The 21,462-nt window shown below is 48.4% G+C and overlaps 1 protein-coding gene across 3 annotated transcripts in view; it reads right to left on the bottom strand.

The window, feature by feature from the left end:
- KNTC1 (kinetochore associated 1) overlaps positions 1-21,462 on the bottom strand; it is a 422,937-nt gene that overhangs the window by 154,228 nt on the left and 247,247 nt on the right. For all 3 annotated transcript variants that reach the window (XM_029571458.1, XM_029571459.1, XM_029571460.1), the window contains exons 38-40: positions 20,065-20,121; positions 5,648-5,811; positions 3,755-3,859 (exon numbers count right to left, since the gene is read on the bottom strand). In XM_029571458.1, coding sequence (XP_029427318.1) covers positions 3,755-3,859; positions 5,648-5,811; positions 20,065-20,121 — 326 coding nt within the window. The remainder of the gene's footprint in view (positions 1-3,754; positions 3,860-5,647; positions 5,812-20,064; positions 20,122-21,462) is intronic.

Here is a 21,462-nt window from a genome sequence, read left to right on the forward strand (position 1 = left end):
TGGGAAGACTCAGATGAGGATAAGGACTCAGGATACTCAGAGACTTAGACTGGCCCTGCCCCTCAGGGCGCCCTACACAGCCAGCGTGGGCTGGTCATGGACCACCCTGTCCCACTGAGCGCCCTTCACAACCTGAAGAGGCTGGTCGTAGACCATGCAGAGAGCGGGACATGCGCAGGACTGAGGCTCAAGACGAAGGAGGAATCCGGGCAGTGCTCGAAGACAGATCCAACCGGAAGAGGACTCCAGCCACCAAACTCAGACACCGGATAGATACAGATTTACTCCCAGGAAGGTCAGCTGGAGGCGAGGTCCGGGACGAGGCAAAGCTGAACCCGGAGCTAGCGACTGAAGGTACTTCATGATCAGGACTCGGAACATAGGACATCAGATACGAAAGGACACTGGTACCTCAGGACATCAGGACATCTAGGCGTCTGGACATCTATGGCATTTGGACATCAGGGACCTCTAGAGAGGAGGACCTCAAGGATGTCTGGAACATGATGGACAAAGACATCTGAAGACAAGGGGACGTCTGGACATCTGGAGACGAGAGGACGGGATCAGACGAGAGACCAGAACATGGAACAAAGATAAAGACGAAGGTTCAGGAACCACGGACGAAGACAAGGAGTAGCAACGAGGAATAGAGTGCCTTGAAGAAGTAAAGAAGGATCACGGAGGACTCCTGGAATGAAGAGCTGGAACTGAAGATCCAGGAGCAGTCCATCTCCATGACCAACTCCTTGCGAAGGCAATGATGGAATGGAGGAAGACCTTCTTTATATTTATTTATTTATTGTTTTTTATATACCGATCTTCAAGTAGACATATCAAATCGGTTTACAATAAAAAAAAATATCAATTAAAACATTTGCAATTCAAAATTTAAAATAAAAGAAAGGAAAGTAGCAAATATATAATCTCAAAGTATTAAAATTTAAAAATTAACTAGCGTTAACAAGTAAAATATAATATTAAAACTTAAGATAAAAGTAATAGGCAGAGAAATTAAGAATTATCATGTGTTATTGGAATGCTTGATAGAACAGCCAGGTTTTTACTCCTTTCTTAAAAAATTTAATGTTACATTCATCCTAGGGCTGAAGAGGAAATGCCTAGAGGACGTCAGCAGGAGGAACCCAGGAGGACTGCCCACTGCTGGCCCTTTAAATGAAGAGAGGAGGCGTGGCCGTGTGCTTAGGAAGGGGCAAGATCATGGAGAGCGACATCCTGCGGCACAGGAGGAAGCAGGCCCTAATGGCAGCTCCCTGCCACGAAGAAAGAAGAATGATGGCTGCTCCCTGCCGCATGAAGAAGAGCTCCGGGGCGGCCTCCTGGCCGCGGAAGAGGACGTCTGTGGCGGCCTCCAGGCCGTGAAGAAACAGCGGAGTCGGTGGCAGCCTCCAGGCCGCGAAGAGAAGAACGGCGGTGGCTCCCAGGCCGTGTTTAGTAAAAATGTGCAAAGAGGACCAAGTCACTGCTCAACAAATCTCCTGCGGAGAAACCAAATGACACTCCGCCAAATGACACTGCGCCCTAGTAGAATGTACTCACAACCCCTCCTAGACTAACCGACCTTTACAGATATAGGCCGAACCAATCACCTCCTTCAACCATCTTGCAATCGTGCTCTTCGCCACTTTACAACCCTTCTTTGGTCCACTGAATAAAACAAAGAGATGGTCCGACCTCCGAAAGTCATTTGTCACGTTGGGATACCTCAATAGGACATGACGCATGTCCAAAAGGTGAAGCTCCCTTACATGGGGTGAATCAGACATCAGGCGCGGAAAGCCAGTTAATTCCACCATCTGGCTAAGATGAAAGGCGACATGGCCTTGGACAAAAAAGGCACCGCACACATGAGACTCTTTCGTCCAAAATCCGCAAAAAAGAATCTCTTCCCGATAACGCTTGACGTTCTGAAATTCACCGAACTGAACAATTCGCCTCCAGGAACACAGTTTTCAGGGTAAGGTCTTTCAAAGATGACCTTCTTAATGGTTCAAAAGAAGGTCCACACAAAACTCGATTTCAAGACAAAGTCTACGTACCAGAGGACACAAATGCTTTGCTCCTTTAAGAAAACATACTATGTCCAGATGAGATGCTAACGGCCCCCTTGCAGCTTCCCTCTGAAACAGCCTAAGGCTGCTATCTGGACTCAGAGAGAATTATAGGCTAAACCTCGATTGTTCATCAAACCATATCTATGTAATTTTCTACAAGTTGTAATTTTATGTTAGAGCATACGCATTTTTGAAGAGCCATGTTTTCAGTTTACAGCTCTTTCCTTCTGTAATGAGATGTAACGACTCAGATAGAGAGTTCCACAACTTGGGGCCCTCTATATATTGTCCCCAAATTGTAAAAGTCGGGGCCCTTGTTGGTTGCTGCCTGAATCCAATCCCCCTTTTTCCACTGCCGTTGAAGCAGAGAGCAATGATGGAGTTGCATTAACAGAATCAAGGCCTATTTGTTAAGGTATCAACCGCTAAACCACTCTTTTCCTTCATTTCTATCCTCTAGCCTTTAGGGATCCACAGTGTTTATCCCATGCCCTTCTGAATTCCTTCACTGTTTTCGTTTTCACCACCTCCTCCTGAAGGGCATTTCAGAAATTCACCACCCTGTCCATGAAGAAATATTTCCTGACATTGGTTCTGAGTTGTCCACCCTGAAGTTTCATATCATGACCCCTAGGTCTACTGATTTTTTTTTCCAATGGAAAAGGTTTGATGGCTGTGCATCATTAAACCTTTCAAGGTAACTGAAGGTCTGTATCATATGTCCCCCTGCACCTCCTTCTCTTCCAGGGTATACGTATTCAGATCCTACTGCCTCTTATAAGCCTTCCAGTGCTGACCCCACACCATTTTGGTCACTCTTCTTTGGACTGCCTCTACCCTTTTGAGAAATGGGCACCAGTACTGAATGCAGTACTCCAGGAGAGGCCTCACTAGGGATCTGTACAAGGGCATAATCACCTCCTTTTTCTTACTGGTTATTCCTCTCTCTATGCAGCACAGCATTCTTCTGGCTTTAGCTATCACCTTGTCAAATTGCTTAGCTAACTTCAAATCACCAGACACTATCACACTAAGGTCCCTCTCCCAGTCCGTGCGCATTAGTCTTTCACCGCCCATCACAAACTGCTCTTTTGGATTGCCACATCCCAGATGCATGATTCTGCACTTCTTGGCATTGAATCCCAGCTGCCAAATCCTAAAACAGTCTTCAAGCTTTCTTAAATCACTTTTCATTTTCTCTGCTCCTTCAGGCATGTTCACTCTGTTGCAGATCTTAGTATCATCAACAAATAGACAAACTTTACCTTCTATCCCTTCCACAATGTTGCTCCAAAGCAACATTGCGGAAGGGATTGTCCAAACCTTTTTTAAACCATGCTATGCCAACAGCTTTTACCACATTCTCAGGCAACGAATTCCAGAGTTTAATTATGAATTGAATAAAAAAGTATTTTCTTCTATTTGTCTTACATATATGACCTAGAAACCTCATAGCATGTCATCTAGTCTTTGTGCTTTTTGAAAGTGTACACACCGATTTTCATTTACCCATTCTTATCCACTCGTTTTATAGAGCCCTATCATATCTCCCCATCAGTCGACTCTTCTCCAAGCTGAAGAGCCCTAACCTTTTTAGCCTTTCCTCATAGGAGAATCATTCCATCCCTTTTATCGTTTTGAATATCTACCCCGAAGATTTTATTTTACAAAGTACTTACTTTGTCCAGCAATGCCACAGCTGTACCTTTAACGAGCGAGACCATTTTTTCTCCCAAATTAAAAATAAAGCTTTTACTATGCGTCAGTGTTTTCTCATCAAATATCTAAGAAAAAAATATGAGTTATATGTCATTGCAAATAGGAAATGATAAAAACATTGTGAAGCAAGTAAGCTTTCATGATCACACAGGGGCAATTTTCAAGCTGCCTACATTGGTGCTAAGTCCATGTGTACTTTTTATCTTTTGACTTTGCAACAAATTTTGAAGGAAAAGCACATTTTGCACCTGTTTTTTGTGCAGGTAGAATTTTTATGGAAAACAACACACTTAGATTTGAAAATACACAGACCGTACACACTGGGCTGGATTTTCAAAAGGTTACGCGCACCAGGCCTGTTTTAAAAAGGCCCGGCAACAAGCGTAAAGCCCTGGAACACGTGTAAGTCCCGGGCCTTTACAAAAGGGGTGGTCCTGGGGCGGGGCCAGAGGCCTCCAACAGCGTGGTCATTAGGGGGAATGGGGGAAGGCAGTGCGGCTCGGCGCGCACAAGGTGCATAATTGTGCACCCCCCTTGTGCGTGCCGACCTCGATTTTATGTAAGAAACCACCAAAACAACACACAACTATTTTTTACGAGGGATATAAATATCATAGAAATATAAACCCGATATTACCTCCAATCAATACTCTATTAACTTTCCTTATATTTTTCAAAAAGGAGCAAATCTCTCAATGGTTGGAACAAACTGTAAAATGCAGTGTATCCACCAACGGGAAAACTTTTGGGGAAAGAAGAGGAAGGTTTCATACAATTTCATATCATCGCATCCAGCAATGTATGGCAATTTTTAATCATAAACCGACCTCCTCCAAAGCCTAACTGTGGGTGGAAATAATCTCAAGGAAAAAGTTTTTAAGTCACTATTCATTAAATTTAATCATGCTTAAAAATAACAAAAAAATATTCACGGGTTGGAGGAGGTCGGTTTATGATTAAAAATTGCCATACATTGCTGGATGCGATGATATGAAATTGTATGAAACCTTCCTCTTCTTTCCCCCAAAATTTTTCCCGTTGGTGGATACACTGCATTTTACAGTTTGTTCCAACCATTGAGAGATTTGCTCCTTTTTGAAAAATGTAAGGAAAGTTAATAGAGTATTGATTGGAGGTGACCTCGATTTTATAACATGCGCGCATGCATGTTATTAAATCTAACCCATTATTTTGTGATCCTACCCTCCCCTTAGGTATACTTCCCACAAACACCCCTTGGGATCCTGCCAGGTACCTGTGACCTGGATTGGCCACTGTTGGAAACAGGATACAGAGTTTGATGGATCTTTGGTCTGACCCAGTATAGCAAATCTTATGTTCTTAAATGTATCTGAAGGGTATGTGCATGGTAGTGCATGTCTACAATTAGCTAGAGTGAGGGAGGGCGGTTTTCCACCAACTAATTCATCTGAGGAAATCTCAGTTCATCCACATAAATGGCTTTGCAAATTGCCCTCCTGGCTCACCCTAAGCAGGGGCCTTTGTAAATGCGCATACATGCAAGGAGTCTTCTTAAAGGAAAAAACAGTCATATCTTTTTTTTTTTTTTTAAATCAAATGGACTAGAATTTTCACATAGTTTCTTAACAATCGTGGAATCAGGGCAAGCTAAATGTACTCTGAGGAAAGTACCACATCTAAAATGTTTTAGCTTTCCTTTCTCTTAAAGTGCGAAGGGAACATCAGATCTAATTTAATTATTTTCCTTGCACAGTCCACACACACACACACACACACACACACACACACACACACACACACACACACCACCCTTTGATGTATTTTTCTAGCTTTGCACTTTGCTTGGTGGCATTCTGCTGATTTTAGCATACCTTTGCGCTTAGGCATAAGTCCATGCTGTTTGAAACCACATGCAGAAGACAAGTCCCAAATGACCGGACTATAAGCTGTAAGGCCAGTTCATACTGATTGCATTCTTGCAGGTTTTGCAGCAACATGCTGATGGGGGTTTTGGCAGGCAGTAGTTGGTTCTCTCCTATCAAATAAGAATGTTTCATCACATATTAATGGTTAGATTCTGAGTTCATCACAAAAAAAATCTAAAGATACTTTGAACTCTGAAGACAGAAGTCTTCTTTGCATCCAGTGAAGGAGTTGACAGAAGAAGAAGGAGCTAAGAAAGCTCAAGGAATGGTCCAAACGCTTGGCAGCTATTTTTCTCTTCAAAAAAGTGCAAAAACATGCATGTGGGATGCGGAAATCCAGGGGAGTCATACTGATGTGCACCAACCAGGAGCAAGAAACATCAGGGTGATCTTTTCTGATGATTTCAAGATAGTGAAACAGTGCAACATGGCAGAGAGTCAGAGGAATGCTAGGGTGCACAGGGAAAGGCAGAACTATTAGAGGGTGGGGGGGGAAGAAGGCGACAATGCCTTTGTACAGATCGTTGGTGAGATCTCATCTAGAAAACTGTACACCTCTTAAAGGAGACAGAGTAAAGATGGTCTACAGAAAGGCTACGAAAATGAAACAGAGGAAGAGAATTGGACAGACAACATGGCAGATAAGCACTGTAAAACCCATCATATTGTTTCTATGTATAAAATATGACAGGAGTCAAGTACCACAAGACTCATCTCGTCTGCACTATTTATATTTTGGAGCTATTTGACGGTCTCTAGCATAGCTCCTCTTTCCCCTTGTCTAGGGTATACATATTTAGTTTCTTAAGTCTTCTCAAAGGGCTTTTGGTAAATACTCTGCATCATTTTAGTGGCAAGATGGCTTTTAGGTTAGCCTGCTCAATCCCTCATGGGAACAAACATTTCATATTAAGTATTATAAAATGATATAGGCTAGTGGCTGCACAAACTTCTGTAAATCTTGATGGTCAGTTGGGTTTACCTGCTGAAAACAGGTGACCAGATAAGTTTTGAAGCTATTGACCACTGGATTTCTGCCACACTTAGCAACTGGAATGTTATGCTCTGGTTCTAAGTCAGATACTCACTGTTGTATGTTTAAGGAACGGAAATGAAAAAACAAAAACAAACGGACATGTCCATATAAAAACACTCAAAAGGAAATAAAGATTGAACTGCTGGGGCTGTACTTGATTGATGAGCCGGGGCTGGTAGGCTTAGGGCATGAAAAGTAGGTGTTGTGCTTGAGTAGTTTGCAGAAGGGAGGGGATTTGAAGAGCTCAGAGTGGGAACAACATTATTGCAGAGATATACTCTCAGTCACAAATAGAAATTATCGGTGTCCCATACGTAAATGTCTCATTTCCATGATACTATATTTGAATGTGTTTTTTGTGGACCGCTACTGACTTAGAACCAGTAACCAGTAAAATTACCTTTATGAAGAACATGGGGAAAGCACAGAGTTGCTTACCTGTAACAGGTGTTCTCCAAGGACAGCAGGATGTTAGTACTCACACATGGGTGACATCATCCGATGGAGCCCAGCACGGAAAAAACTTTGACTGGCACACTGAGCATGGCCAGCATGCCGCTAACCATGCGGGGTCCCTCTTCAGTCTTATAACATAGAGCTCGCGAAAAATAAAATACAAACTGAGAGAAAAACCAACACTGTGGGGTGGTGGGCAGGTTTTGTGAGGACCAACATCCTGCTGTCTTTGGAGAACACCTGTTACAGGTAAGCAATTCTGCTTTCTCCAAGGACAAGCAGGATGGTAGTCCTCACACATGGGTGATTAAGTAGCTTCAGGCCACTTCGAACATGTGTAGCAGAGAACAGGTGCCAACATGCACAACTAGAGCTGCAATAACCACATGAGCAGGCCTGCACCCAAGGACAGGGCCCACGGAGGAAGAGTTGGGTTTTCATAACTGGAACAGATTACGAGGACAGATTGTCCGAATCGACTGTCCTGCCGGTCATTCTTGTCCAGGCAATAATGTAAGGCGAATGTGTGGAGGGAACTCCAGGTCGCTGCTCTGCAAATCTTGTGAATGGGGACTGCATGCAAATGAGCCACTGAGACTGACATGGCTCATACAGAGTGAGCCTTGACCTGACCGTCAAGCTGTAGGCCTGCCTGTGCGTAGCAGAAGGCAAAGCAGTCTGTAAGCCAATGGGATAGAGTCTGCTTGGAGACAGTAACCCCTAGCCTGTTCTTGTTGAAGGAGACAGAGTTGAGTGGAGAGGCGGTGAGGCCCCGTCCGCTCTAAGTAAAAAGCCAGTGCTCTCTTGCAATCTCAAGTGTGCAGAGCCCATTCACCTAGGTGAGTGTGAGGAAAAAGGAAGGCAACACGATGGATTGGCTGAGATGGAACTTTGAAACCACCTTGGGAAGGAACTTTGGGTGTGTCCTGAGGACCACTTTGTCATGAGAAAATCTTGTATAAGGTGGGTATGACCCTAGGGCTTGCAGTTCGCTGACCCTGCGAGCTGAAGTCACTGCGACCAAGAAGATGACCTTCCAGGAGAGGTACTTCAGGTCACAAGATCGTAATGGTTCAAAAATGGGGATTTCATGAATTTGACAGGACGACGTGCGATCCCAGGAGGGATCACTGGAGGGCGAGTGGGGAGCTTTAGTTGTAATAAGCCCTTCAATAAATCGCCTCACAAGCGGATGAAAGGAGATCGCAGTTACCACCTGTTCCCCGGTGGTAAGCCCCTATGGTGCTGAGGTGAACTCTCACTGATATGGTTTAAAGACCGGATTCTGAGAGGGAAAGTCTAAGAGCGCAGGAGGAGAGCAAGAAAAGGGATCCAGACTGCATCCCTTGTACCAAGTGGAAAACCTATTCCACTTCATGTTGTAAGATTTTCTGGTAGAAGGTTTTCTGGACTCCAGAATAACTTGCGTCACCCCTTCCGAAAGGCCAAGGGCTTGCACAATCACCTGGTCAACATCCAAGCTGTAAGGGCCAGGGCTTGTAGGTTGGGATGACTGAGCCTGCCCCGGTCCTGGGTGATTAGGTCTGGGGCCGTCCCCAACTGGATCGGGGGGTGTGAGGCCAGATCCCACAGGGTCGGAAACCAGACCTGACGGGGTCAAAAGGGGGCAATCAGGATCATGAGGCCTGATCCTGCTGAAGCTTCTGGAGTATTTTCGAGATGAGGAAAAGGAGGGTAAGAGTACAGCATCCCGGTGCCCCAGTGAATCGAGAATGCATCTGCCAGCAATCTGCTGCTCTCGGAATTCTTGGAGTGCGTACCGAATCGCTTGCAGCTCCAGGAAGTTGATTTGAGACTGCGATTCTTGTTCAGACTAGACCCTGGGTGAGGAGACCCGCCAGATGTGCTCCCCATCCCGTCTGAGATGTGTCAACGGTGAGGGTAGCTTGGGGTTGTGGACTCCAGAATTCCCCTTTCCAGACTGGAAGGAGTCACCCACCACTGAAGGGAATGATGAAGCAGTGTGGTGATTAGAACACGGGCACCCAAGTCTTGAGAAGCCTGGCACCAATGAGAATGTAGCGTCCACTGCACCCTGCACATGTGCAGTTCAGCAAAGGGGGTGACATGCACTGTCGCTGGCATGTGGCCCAGCAACCGGAGAAACTGGTGTGCCAAGACATGGTAGCAAGCAGAGACCGCTTGAGCGAGAGCCGCAAGGGTCTCCACCCTGTCCCGAGGCAAGAAAGCCTTCGCCTGGGCAGTGTCCAGTCGAGCCCCAATGAAGTCCAGTTGCAAGGACGGTTGGAGATGGGATTTTGGATAGTTGATCAAAAATCCCAGGATTTCCAAAATTTGGATCAAGGTGCACAGGGCACTCTGTGCCCCCTGTCCTGAAGTGCTCTTGATAAGCCAATTGTCGAGGTATGGGAAGACATGAATCCTCAGTCTCCAAAGATATGTACTGACAACTGCTAGACACTTGGTAAAGTCACGGGGCGTGGATGCCAGACCAAAGGGCAGAACGCGATACTGGTAGTAACTCCCATCGACCAGGAACTGAAGGTATTGCTGATCTGCCTGAAAGATGAGGATATGGGCGTATGCGTCTTTTAGATCTAGAGAGCTGAGCCAGTCTCCCGCTTTGAGAAGAAGAATCAAGGTGCCCAGCAAGACCATTTTGAACTTCTCCTTTACCAAGAAATGGTTTAAGGGCCTCAGGTCCAAAATGGGCTGGAGTCCCCCCATCTTCTTGGGGATTAGAAAATACCTGGTGTAGAACCCCTCACTGTGCTGACTTGGCGGAACGGGTTTGACCGCCAGAGCCAGTACAAGGGCAGAGAGCTCTACCCGAAGCATTTGCCAGTCCTTTGTTGGTCTCCATTGGGAAAATGGTTCAGTGAACGGGGTGGAACTTGCTGGAAGTGCATCCTGTAGCCCCGACGCACAATGGACAGGACCCAGAGGTCTGATATTATGGAGGTCCATCGGTCTGCAAATGCCGGAGCCAACGCCGGACCGGGGGTTGGTGTCTTGTGGAGAGAGCTGGCTCCTGTTCCCTGGCTGCCAATGAAAACCCCGTGGAGGGGTTCTGCAGTTGAACTATGGTTGCTCGGGGTGCCCGAGGCTGTCTGGGCCTCGCTCTGGGAGAAGATCATTGAGGTCTGGCTCTCAAAGCCAGTGGGCAGTATTTGCATGGCCGGTAGAAGGACCTCTTCAGATACTTCTGAGGGGGCTTCTTGGTTGGTTGGGTGTCAGAGGTACTAGTGGAGAGTTGCTGAAGGGTCTCTTGATAGTCTTTCAGTTGTACTACTGCCTCCTTGATTCTGTCTCCAAACAGATTTTCCTCCGTGCATGGCAAGTCAGCCAGGCAGTCCTGGATTTCAGGGCGCAAGTCTGAGACAAATAGCCACGCTGTCCGCTGAGCCCTCATGCCCACCATGGTAGTCCTCATGGCTGTCACAAAGATGTCATAAGCAGAGCGAACTTCGTGCTTATCACACTCCAGGCCCTGCTGGATGATTTTTTGGAAATCCTCCTGAAATTGCTGTGGTCACTAAATTGAAGGGCCTGTTTCTACAGGTTCCCTGAGTACTGCCCCACATACAATTGGTAGCAAGCAATTCGTGAAGTTAATATTGCACCCTGAAACATCTGGCATCCAAGGGCATCGAGAGCCCTATGCTCCCGCCCTGGGGGAGCCGAGACATGTTGCAGATCCTCTTTGTCTTTTTCAAGGCTGACTCTACCACCACTGATTGGTAGGGGAACTGACAGTGCTCGAACCCGGTGGTAGGCTAGACTAGGTAAACTGTGTCTGTCTTCCGGTTCACTGGTGGCACCGAAATGGGGTGCTTCCAAAGGTGGGCTACCATCTCCTTGAAGATGTCATGGACTGGCACCGCCACTACCTATTTTGGGGCTTCCATGAATTGCAGAATCTCAAGCATCCTGTGCCTGGTATCTTGCTCTTTTAAAAGCTGGAAAGGCACAGATTCTTATGAATCCCACGAAGGAGAGATCCTCCAGTGGAGATTTTCACTGCTTCTCTGGTGGAGAGGGCTCTGAAGGCAGATCCTTCAATTCCTCAGTGGAGGATATGGACGCCTCCCCTTCCCAGGAGTCATAAGGGGCCTCCTCCTCACTGCATCCTTCTGGGGATACGGAGGGTCGAAGACCCAATGGCAGTTGAGGTGTAGGCCTCAAAGGCACTGAAAAAAGAGCCAGAGGCATCGATGGGCTGCGAGACCATAGGAGTGCCGATGGGTCCAATGGCAACAGAATCGATGGCACCAAAGGCATTGACAAAACCGATCCCGATGGCGCTGGGGGAGCTGGCCTGAGACGCCATTGAACCCAATGGCCCATCCTCCTCTGAGGAGTCGCTTACCGGTATGGGGGGCCGGTGGCGGTGGCAGCAGTGCTCCTTTCGGCTGCGAAGAGGCTTGGGGCATCGGTGCCAGCTGCGTCGGTAGAAAACTGAGCAGCATATCAAGCCATTCCAAAAATGGTGCAAGCACCAGTGGAATCAGCTCCTGCGGCGGTCCCAGTGGGACTGGAGACCTGAAGCCCTGCAGGACCTGGGGCCTCTCCAACTTCTCCTCAAAGGCAGCCGAGAACAAAATGGCTTGAGGAGGAGGAAGCAGAATCAGGACATCCCCCAGGTAACAGGGGTGCACCAATCCCTCCACCGGTGTCAGTGGAGGCCACATGGAGGCTTTAGAGGGGTCAGAGGGAATCGCTTCCTCTGCCCGAGACTGCTTCGGAGGAGGTACAGATGCCAATGACTGTCCATGGTCTGGTTTAGAGGACGATGACCAATGGTGATGTTTCTTCGACTATTCTTGATGATCGCCATAGTCTTTTCCAGGAACCTCACTACAGCCGATCCCCGGCTCCAGTCTCGGGCCTGGGAAACGGTTGTGGGGGCAACCTTGATGGGGATCAAAGTTGTGACCTCCTTTCTGAAGACGACAATGGATCCGGTCTTTTGAAACCAAATTATTTTTCCATCTTGTCGAGACATGCCCAATGGCCCTTCGGGGTCATCTGGGCACAAAGGTCACAACCGCAGACATTGTGTGAAGCCCCCAGGCAGATGCAGACCTCGTGGGGTCTGTTATGGACATATAGTCTGGAGGTACTGGCGAAAACTGGTCGTTGCCATTGGAAAAAGTATGTGACACGCGGTCAATGGTCAGCGTACACCGGGAGATGAAACAGTTGGCAGTCGACCGCGAATGATCAAAGGACTTACCAGGTCGTGGAGAGCAGAACTGACAAAAAATACGAGGGACCCTACGTGACGCGATAACAGCAAAAATTTGAAGAACTAGGAGCTTATGACCACGAGGCAGCAGCTTCGCGGAAAGGAAGAGACTGAAGAGGGAACCCATGTGGATGTGTGGTTAGCGGCATGCTGGGCATGCTCAGTATGCCAGTCAAGACAAAAGTTTTCTGTGCCAGGCTCCATTGGATGATGTCACCCATGTGTGAGGACTATAGGAAAATTAGTTCTTACCTGTTAATTTTCGTTCCTGTAGTACCACGGATCAGCCCAGATCGTGGGTTGAGACTCCTGTCCAACAGATGGAGACAGACTAAAACTGAAAAGGGTATCCTATATCAGGACAGAGCCTACCCTGTAGCCCTTAAGTATAACCATTGTCAAAGCAGATAATAACTAAGATAACCTAGAAAAGAGATCAAGCAAGTAAACAAGACTCAAATGAGTAAGAAACGAAACAATTATCAACAAGGAATGGACTCTGTAGGATAGCACTCTTGCATATCCTTTGTCATCAATACAGATGCTTCCGGTTTCCTTAAGATAATGATAGGTGACATTCATCCAGAGACCTGTAGGCAAAGCTTCGAGCGGACGGCAGAAAAGGAAAGAAACCAGGGAAGAGCGTCTGGACTGATCCGTGGTACTACAGGAATGAAAATTAGCAGGTAAGAACTAATTTTCCTTTCCCTGTACATACCTGGATCAGTCCAGATCGTGGGATGTACCAAAGCTTCCCTAAACCGGGTGGGACCAAGACAGTCCTGCTCGAAACACCTGCTGCCCAAAAGAACCAAAGACCGGTGCGTGCACATCAAGACGGTAATGCTGAGCAAATGTATGCAGGGATGTCCATGTAGCGGCCCTGCAGATTTCTTGCAGAGAGACCGAATGACTCTCTGCCCATGAAGTAGCCTGAGAACACAAAGAGTGAGCCTTCAAGCCCTCAGGAACTGTTCGGCCTTGGCAAAGATATGCCGAGAAAATCGCTTCCTTCAACCACCGAGCAATAGTAGTCTTAGAAGCCTGTTTGCCCCTATTTGGACCACTCCAGAGGACAAAAAGATGATCGGAGAACCAAAAATCATTGGTAACTTGAAGATAACGGAGTAAGACGCATTTCACATCAAGCCGGCGAAGATCGCCCCCAGCGGGACCCGCGATGTCCTCCGGAGAGAATGCGGGAAGCTCCACTGACTGATTAACATGGAAGGAAGAAACGACCTTCGGCAAAAAGGAAGGAAGAGTTTTGAGAGAGACTCCCAAATCAGAAAAACGCAGAAAGGGCTCCCTGCAAGACAGCACTTGAATCTCCGAAACCCGACGAGTGGCACAAATAGAAACTAAGAAAACTGCCTTAAGCGAAAGATCCTTTAGAGTAGCCCGACTGAGAGATTCACATGGAGCCACACAGAGAGCCCGGAGGACTAAATTGAGATTCCAGGACGGACATGTGGGACGGACGGGTGGCCTCAAATGTTTTGCTCCCTTCAAGAACCGAGCAACATCCGGGTAAGATGCCAAGGTGTGCCCTTCTACTCGACCGAGAAGAGAACCGAGAACGGACACTTGGACTCGCAACGAATTGAAGGAAAGACTCTTGGAGAGGCCTTTCTGAAGAAAGGAAACGACCATGGAGACCGGTGCCGAACCCGCTGAGACACCCGATTCAGAACAGATATTCTCAAAGACTTTCCAAACACGAACATGAGCCAAAGAAGTAGATGGCTTACACACTCGCAGGAGAGTGGTAATCACCTCCTCCTTATAGCCTTTACGCCTCAGACGTCTCCGTTCAAAAGCCAGGCCGCTAGACAAAAGCGATCCGCCTGGTCGAAAAATACGGGACCCTGCCGAAGCAGACAAGGAAGATGGCCGGATGGTATACACCCCAGAGTTCTGAAGGAACTAAAAAATGAAATTTCAGACCTATTAGTAAAAATTTGTAACCTATCATTAAAATCATCCATTGTACCTGAAGACTGGAGGATAGCTAATGTAACCCCCATATTTAAAAAGGGCTCCAGGGGCGATCCAGGACACTACAGACCGGTTAGCCTAACTTCAGTGCCAGGAAAAATAGTGGAAAATGTTCTAAGCATCAAAATCACAGAACATATACAAAGACATGGCTTCTACGAAAACTAAAAAGTCATGGGCTAGGAGGCGATGTCCTTTCGTGGATTACAAACTGGTTAAAAGACAGGAAACAGAGAGTAGGATTAAATGGTCAATTTTCTCAGTGGAAAATGGTAAACAGTGGAGTGCCTCAGGGACCGGTGCTTTTCAATATATATATATAAATGATCTGGAAAGGAATACAACGAGTGAGGTTATCAAATTTGCGGATGATACAAAATTATTCAGTCGTTAAATCACAAGCAGACTGTGATACATTACAGGAAGACCTTGCAAGACTGGAAGATTGGGCATCCAAATGGCAGATGAAATTTAATGTGGACAAGTGCAAGGTGTTGCATATAGGGAAAAATAACCCTTGCTGTAGTTACACGATGTTAGGTTCTACATTAGGAGCTACCACCCAGGAAAAAGATCTAGGCATCATAGTGGATAATACTTTAAAATAGTCGGCTCAGTGTGCTGTGGCAGTCAAAAAAGCAAACAGAATGTTAGGAATTATTAGGAAGGGAATGGTTAATAAAACAGAAAATGTCATAATGCCTCTATATCGCTCCATGGTGAGATCACACCTTGAATACTGTGTACAATTCTGGTCGCCACATCTCAAAAAAGATATAGTTGCGATGGAGAAGGTACAGAGAAGGGCAACCAAAATGATAAAGGGGATGGAACAGCTCTCCTATGAGGAAAGGCTGAAGAAGTTAGGGCTGTTCAGCTTGGAGAAGAGACGGCTGAGGGGGGATATGATAGAGGTCTTTAAGATCATGAGAGGTCTTGAACGAGTAGATGTGACTCGGTTATTTATACTTTCGTATAATAGAAAGACTAGAGGGCACTCCATGAAGTTAGCATGTGGCACATTTAAAACTAATCGGAGAAAGTTCTTTTTTACTCAACGCACAATTAAACTCTGGAATTTGTTGCCGGAGGATGTGGTTAGTGCAGTTAGTAAAGCTGTGTTTAAAAAAGGTTTGGATAAGTTCTTGGAGGAGAAGTCCATTACCTGCTATTAACTAAGTTGACTTAGAAAATAGCCACTGCTATTACTAGCAACGGTAACATGGAATAGACTTAGTTTTTGGGTACTTGCCAGGTTCTTATGGCCTGGATTGGCCACTGTTGGAAACAGGATGCTGGGCTTGATGGACTCTTGGTCTGACCCAGTATGGCATGTTCTTATATTCTTATGGCCGAGACGAAGAGGCCAGTCCGACGCCAGGTTGACCAGAACCGTGAACCACGGCCTGCGGGGCCATTCGGGTGCTACCAGGATGACCGGCCTCTCCTGAAGTTTTATTCTTTGGAGAACTTTTCCCACGAGAGGCCACGGAGGAAACACGTAGAGGAGGACGTCCGAGGGCAGGGGAGAGCTACAGCATCCCTCCAAACAGTGCTCCCTCCAGCGGTTGAAGAACCTGTTGGCTTTGGAATTGCTCAAGGTTGCCATGAGGTCCAGGTGCAGGGGACCCCACCTGCTGATGATCAATCCCATGGCTTTGTCTGAGAGCTCCCACTCTCCCGGATCGAGACGCTGGCGACTGAGAAAATCGGCTTGCACATTCTCCTTGCCCGCTATGTGGGAGGCTGCTAGGCAGTCCAGGTGACGCTCCGCCCAGGCAAGGAGCTGGCTGGCTTCCAGGGCCACTAGATGACTCAGAGTGCCCCCCTGCTGAATGATATAAGCTACTGTGGTGGAGTTGTCGGAGAGGACCCTCACCGCCTTGCCTCGGAGCAGGGGCAGAAACTCTTGTAGAGCCAGGCGAACCGCCCGGGCTTCCAGCCGATTGATGTGGACTGAGGACCAATATCCCTGCATGGTCTGAGACTGACAGACTGCTCCCCAGCCGGAGAGACTGGCATCCGTAGTGACTATGATCCACTGTGGAGTTTGAAGAGGCATTCCCCTCAGAAGACGTGGAAGCAAAAGCCACCACTGTATGTCGGCGATGATAGAGGCTGAAAGCGGAAGAACCACTTGAAACTGTTCTGACACCGGCTGCCAGTGTGATAGCAAAGCTCTCTGTAATGGTCGCATTTGCGCAAAAGCCCAAGGGACTAGGTCGATGGTGGAGGCCATAGGTCCCAGGACCTGAAGGTAGTCCCACGCCGTCGGGAGCGGGAGCGAGATAAGGTTGTGCACCTGGTCGATGAGCTTGAATGCCTGAGCATGGGGTAGGAACACCTTGCTGACCCGAGTATCGAAGCGTGCCCCAAGAAATTCCAACACCTGGGAAGGCTGTAAATGGCTTTTGGGGAAATTGATTATCCACCCGAGAGAGGTAAGAAGAGCTAGAACCCGGTCGACCGCCTGCCGGCAGAGAACCTCCGACTTCGCCTTCATGAACCAGTCATCTAGATAAGGATGGACCAAGACTCCTTCCCAGCGGAGAGCAGCCGCCACCACCACCATGACCTTGGTGAAGGTGTGCGGCGCGGTGGTTAGACCGAAGGGCAGCGCCCGGAACTGAAAGTGCTGGCCCAGAACGTGGAAGCGAAGGTACTTCTGGTGCTTGGGGCGAATCGGGATGTTTAAGTACGCCTCTGTTTGGTCGAGAGAGGCCAGGTATTCACCGGGATGAACAGCTGCTATGACCACCCTCAGGGTCTCCATACGAAAATGGGGCACCTTGAGGGCCCGGTTGACCCTTTTGAGGTCCAAGATCAGGCGAAAGGAATCTTCCTTCTTTGGTACTATGAAGTAGATGGAATACTGGCTGGCGCCAAGCTCTTCCGCTGGAACTGGGACAATGGCGCCCAACTGCAGGAGCCTGGTAAGGGTTTGGGCCACCGCATCCCACTTCAGAAGTCCGCAAGGAGAGACTACATAGAGGTCCGGCAGATCTTGAGAAAATTCTAAAGCGTAACAGTCTCGGATAACCTTGAGAACCCACTGGTCCGACGTGATCTTGACCCATTCCTCGAAAAATAGGGAGAGATGACCCCTAGATTGGGAACGGAGGAATGGGTCGACCGAATCTCATTGGAAAGTGGGCTTCGGGGTGGTACGCTGGGATGCCCCCTCATGGAAGGGCCGGCAACCTCAAAAGGATTGAGACCAAGATTGAGATCTGGAAGGGTAATCCCTAGAAGAAGCACCATGCCCTCGAGCCGTATATCTACATTGGCCCCAAAACCGGAAACAGGAAGGCACAAACGCTCGGGATTGTTTCGGTCGGTCCTCACACAGCCTATGAACCTTGTTCTCACCCAAGGAATTAATGAGCTGCTCAAGGTCCTTGCCAAAGAGCAACTTACCTTTAAAAGGCAGAGTGCCCAACCGCGCCTTGGTCGATGGGTCCGCTGACCAATTGCGTAACCAGAGGAGCCTTCTGACGGATACCGCTGAGGCCATCACTTTCGCCTGGACGCGGAGAAGATCTTACAGAGCATCTGCCCCATACGCAATGGCGCCTTCCAACTGTTTAGCCTGCTCCGCCTCTGCAGACGGGAGGTCCTGGGAGCCGAGCAATTGTTGAACTCACCTAAGGCTTGCCCGCTGTATGAGACTGCTGCAAATAGTCGCCCGGACTCCCAAGGCCAGAATCTCGAAGATAACGTTTAAGATGGAATTCGAGCTTGCGATCCTGTACATCCTTCAAGGCCGTAGCACCTACCACTGGAATAGTGGTGTGCTTAGTAACAGTGGACACTGAAGAATCCACCGTGGGGAATTTTCAGCATTTCCAGGCAGTCCTCCACCGGGAGTGGATAAAGCTTGTTCATGGATTTCCCGACGCGGAGCCCCGCCTCAGGAGCTTCCCATTCCCGGAGGAGCAGCAACTTGTGCATAGGATGAAAAGGAAAAGCACAAGCCGGAGCCCTGAGTCCCGCCAGGACCGGGTCCATGTGCACTGGCAGCAAGGTGGTAAGAGTATCCGCCGGGGGCCCCTCAATCCCTAACACCTGAATGACAAAGGGAATGATGGGTTCCAACTCTTCTTTCTGAAATAAACAGAGAACCTTCCAGAGTGGGGAGTGTCTCCGCCAAGTCCAGATTCGGATCCAGAGTCCCTAGAGGCGCCGGAGGGTCTGGGAAAGGAGGGGCCTCCGGGACCACCCGCACCCGGACAGACTCCTGTGCATCCAGAGCCACAGGAGCGAGTGGAGGGGCCAGCTGCGAGAGTTTGGCCGGCAGGGGACCTGGTGAAGGGTCCTCCTCCTCCTGCAAGCTGGCCAGATAGGATTTGTGCATGTGAAGCACAAATTCCGACGAAAAACGTGGCCTAGACTTGCCGGGGGGGGGGGGGGGGGGGGTGTCAGGGACCACATCCTGGGGCCGCACGGAGCTCAAATTGGGGGGAGCCCCCCAAAAATTTGAATCTTCTGCTCTGAGCAGCCCCGAATCGGGAGCTGCTGAAACCCCCAAGATGGCCGCTATTCCCGCGGTTTGCCGACCCGGGAACGGCCTAGCCACGCATTGTGAGGAGCGACTCTGGGCTTGTTTTGCCAGCCCTGCCGGGGAGGGACCTTCCCCACCCGGCAAACATGATGAACAGAGCCCCTCGCGTGAGAGACACCTCGAGGGCTCACCACAAAGCAAGACAGCAGTGTGATCGTGGCATTCTCGCTGAAGAGGAGCCACGATCTGAAGAAAAAAAACAACTGATGAACTGAACTTCGCTGTCGGGAGGAGTGGAGGCAGAAGAACGAACCCTGCACGCTCCTCTATCAACAACACCCTGGCTGCTGGAGAAAGTAGTGTACCGATATGCCACAGAAGTAAAAATAGACTGGCTTGTGGAGATTTATTTTTTTTACTTCAGAAAACTAGATGCATGGGAACGCACATTCCCTGAGGGCACTGTCGGGGAAGAAGCTTCCCTGAACAAAAAAGCAGCCAGGTGAGGGGGGAGTGACTGGACCACCAGTTTCACCCCCAATAGGATCACCAGGAACAGGGGCCTAGGCTATGGAAACACAAGGGGCCAAGCCCCGCAAGAGCGAGGAGACAGTCTGTCTCCTGAGAGAGAAAAAGCAAACAGAGCCAATTCAGTGTTACTTTTTGGTTTTTTTAAAACCCAGAACAAATTAAAAGTACTTGCTTGATCCTTTAAGAGAAAAGTACCCAAACCAGAAAGGGCTAATTAGCCAAGATCAGGGAACCGCAGGGTGGGCTGATCCATCTGCTGGAGACAGACAAATACTGAAGGGCTGCAGGGTAGGCTCTGTCCTGATATAGGATACCCTTTTCAGTTTAGTCTGTCTCCATCTGCTGCACAGGAGGCTCAACACACAATCTGGACTGATCTGGGTATGTACAGGGAACATCCTGCTTGTCCTTGCGGAAACTGCCTTTTAGGGTTTTTACTGAGGGAAGTGAATGGTGGGCAGTGAGATTATAGAGTGTGGGTCAAAGATACCTTACAGCACACAAGATGACCGGAAACATGCATAAAATAAAGATAACATTTGCTTTTTACAATAGTACTTAAGAAATTATGATACAGTTGTAATAATCTATATATTTCTATTCCTATTTACCTTTCATAAATGAGCAGTTTCCCAGGTTTAAACAATCCAAAGGATAAATAATTTTGTCTGCAAAAGATACAGAATGTACAGTCTCAATAACTCTTCCAGTATATATCTATATGCAAACAATTTCATAGACATGGCAACAAAAAAGAAAATTATTACTTACCTGCTAATTTTCGTTCCTGTAGTACCATGGATCAGTCCAGACCGTGGGTTATGTCCCCAATCCAGCAGATGGAGTCAGCCCAAAGCTTTGAGGGGGCGTCACCATAAGTACTAGTACCCCCTCTGCAGGAGTTCAGTATCGAGTATATCAGAGCCCGAGTAAACAGAAAACTCCCAATTGGATCAAGTTGAAACAAGACGGCAACAATAAGCCGCTAAAGTGAAATCGAGAAAAACTGGGACCTTCCCACCAATGGGCGGGGGTCACGAATATAGCGTGTCAACCTCCAGCAACAGGGAAGACGGGACACACGTGAAAAACAACAACAGGAAGACACTACTGTAACATGAAGAACAGCTGAGAAGAATCAGCCCGAAAGACAGCAGAGCAGGAGTAGAACCCATATGCGGTGGGCGTCTGGACTGATCCATGGTACTACAGGAACGAAAATTAGCAGGTAAGTAATAATTTTCTTTTCCCTGTACGTACCTGGATCAGTCCAGACCGTGGGATGTACCCAAGCTTCCCTAAACCGGGTGGGGTCCTGCAAGGCCTGCTCGGAGAACCTGGTCGCCAAAGTGTCCATGGACGGCGAGGTGTAGTCTGTAGTGTCTCGAGAACGTGTGCAACGATTTCCAGGTGGCCGCTCTACAGATTTCTTGCGACGATACCGAGCGGCTCTCCGCCCAGGAGGCCGCCTGAGAGCGTGTAGAATGCGCCACAATACCGGGTGGGGGAGTCCGCCCCGTCCCGATGTAGGAAGCGGCAATGCCGGCCTTCAGCCATCTGGCAATAGTCGTCTTCGAGGCCTGGGATCCTTTCCGGGGACCAGACCAAAGGACGAAGAGATGGTCCGAAGTCCGAAACTCATTCGTAGCCTCCAGGTAGGATCGCAGCGTACGCTTGACGTCAAGGAGACGGAGAGACCGCGGTTCAGACGAAGAGAAAGATGGCAGTTCCACCGTCTGATTCACATGGAAGGCGGACACCACCTTCGGGAGGAAGGAAGGCACAGTACGAAGTGAAACGCCCGAATCGGAGAACCGGAGATAAGGCTCTCGACAGGACAGAGCCTGCAGCTCCGAAATACGCCGAGCGGAACATATGGCTACCAGGAAAACCGCCTTGAGAGTGAGGTCCTTGATCGTCGCACTCCTCAGAGGTTCAAACGGAGGTCCCGACATGGACCGTAGTACCAGGTTGAGGCTCCAAGATGGACAAGGATCCCGCAATGGAGG

Source organism: Rhinatrema bivittatum, chromosome 11, assembly GCF_901001135.1.
Source record: "Rhinatrema bivittatum chromosome 11, aRhiBiv1.1, whole genome shotgun sequence".
In the NCBI taxonomy this organism is placed as follows: domain Eukaryota; kingdom Metazoa; phylum Chordata; class Amphibia; order Gymnophiona; family Rhinatrematidae; genus Rhinatrema; species Rhinatrema bivittatum.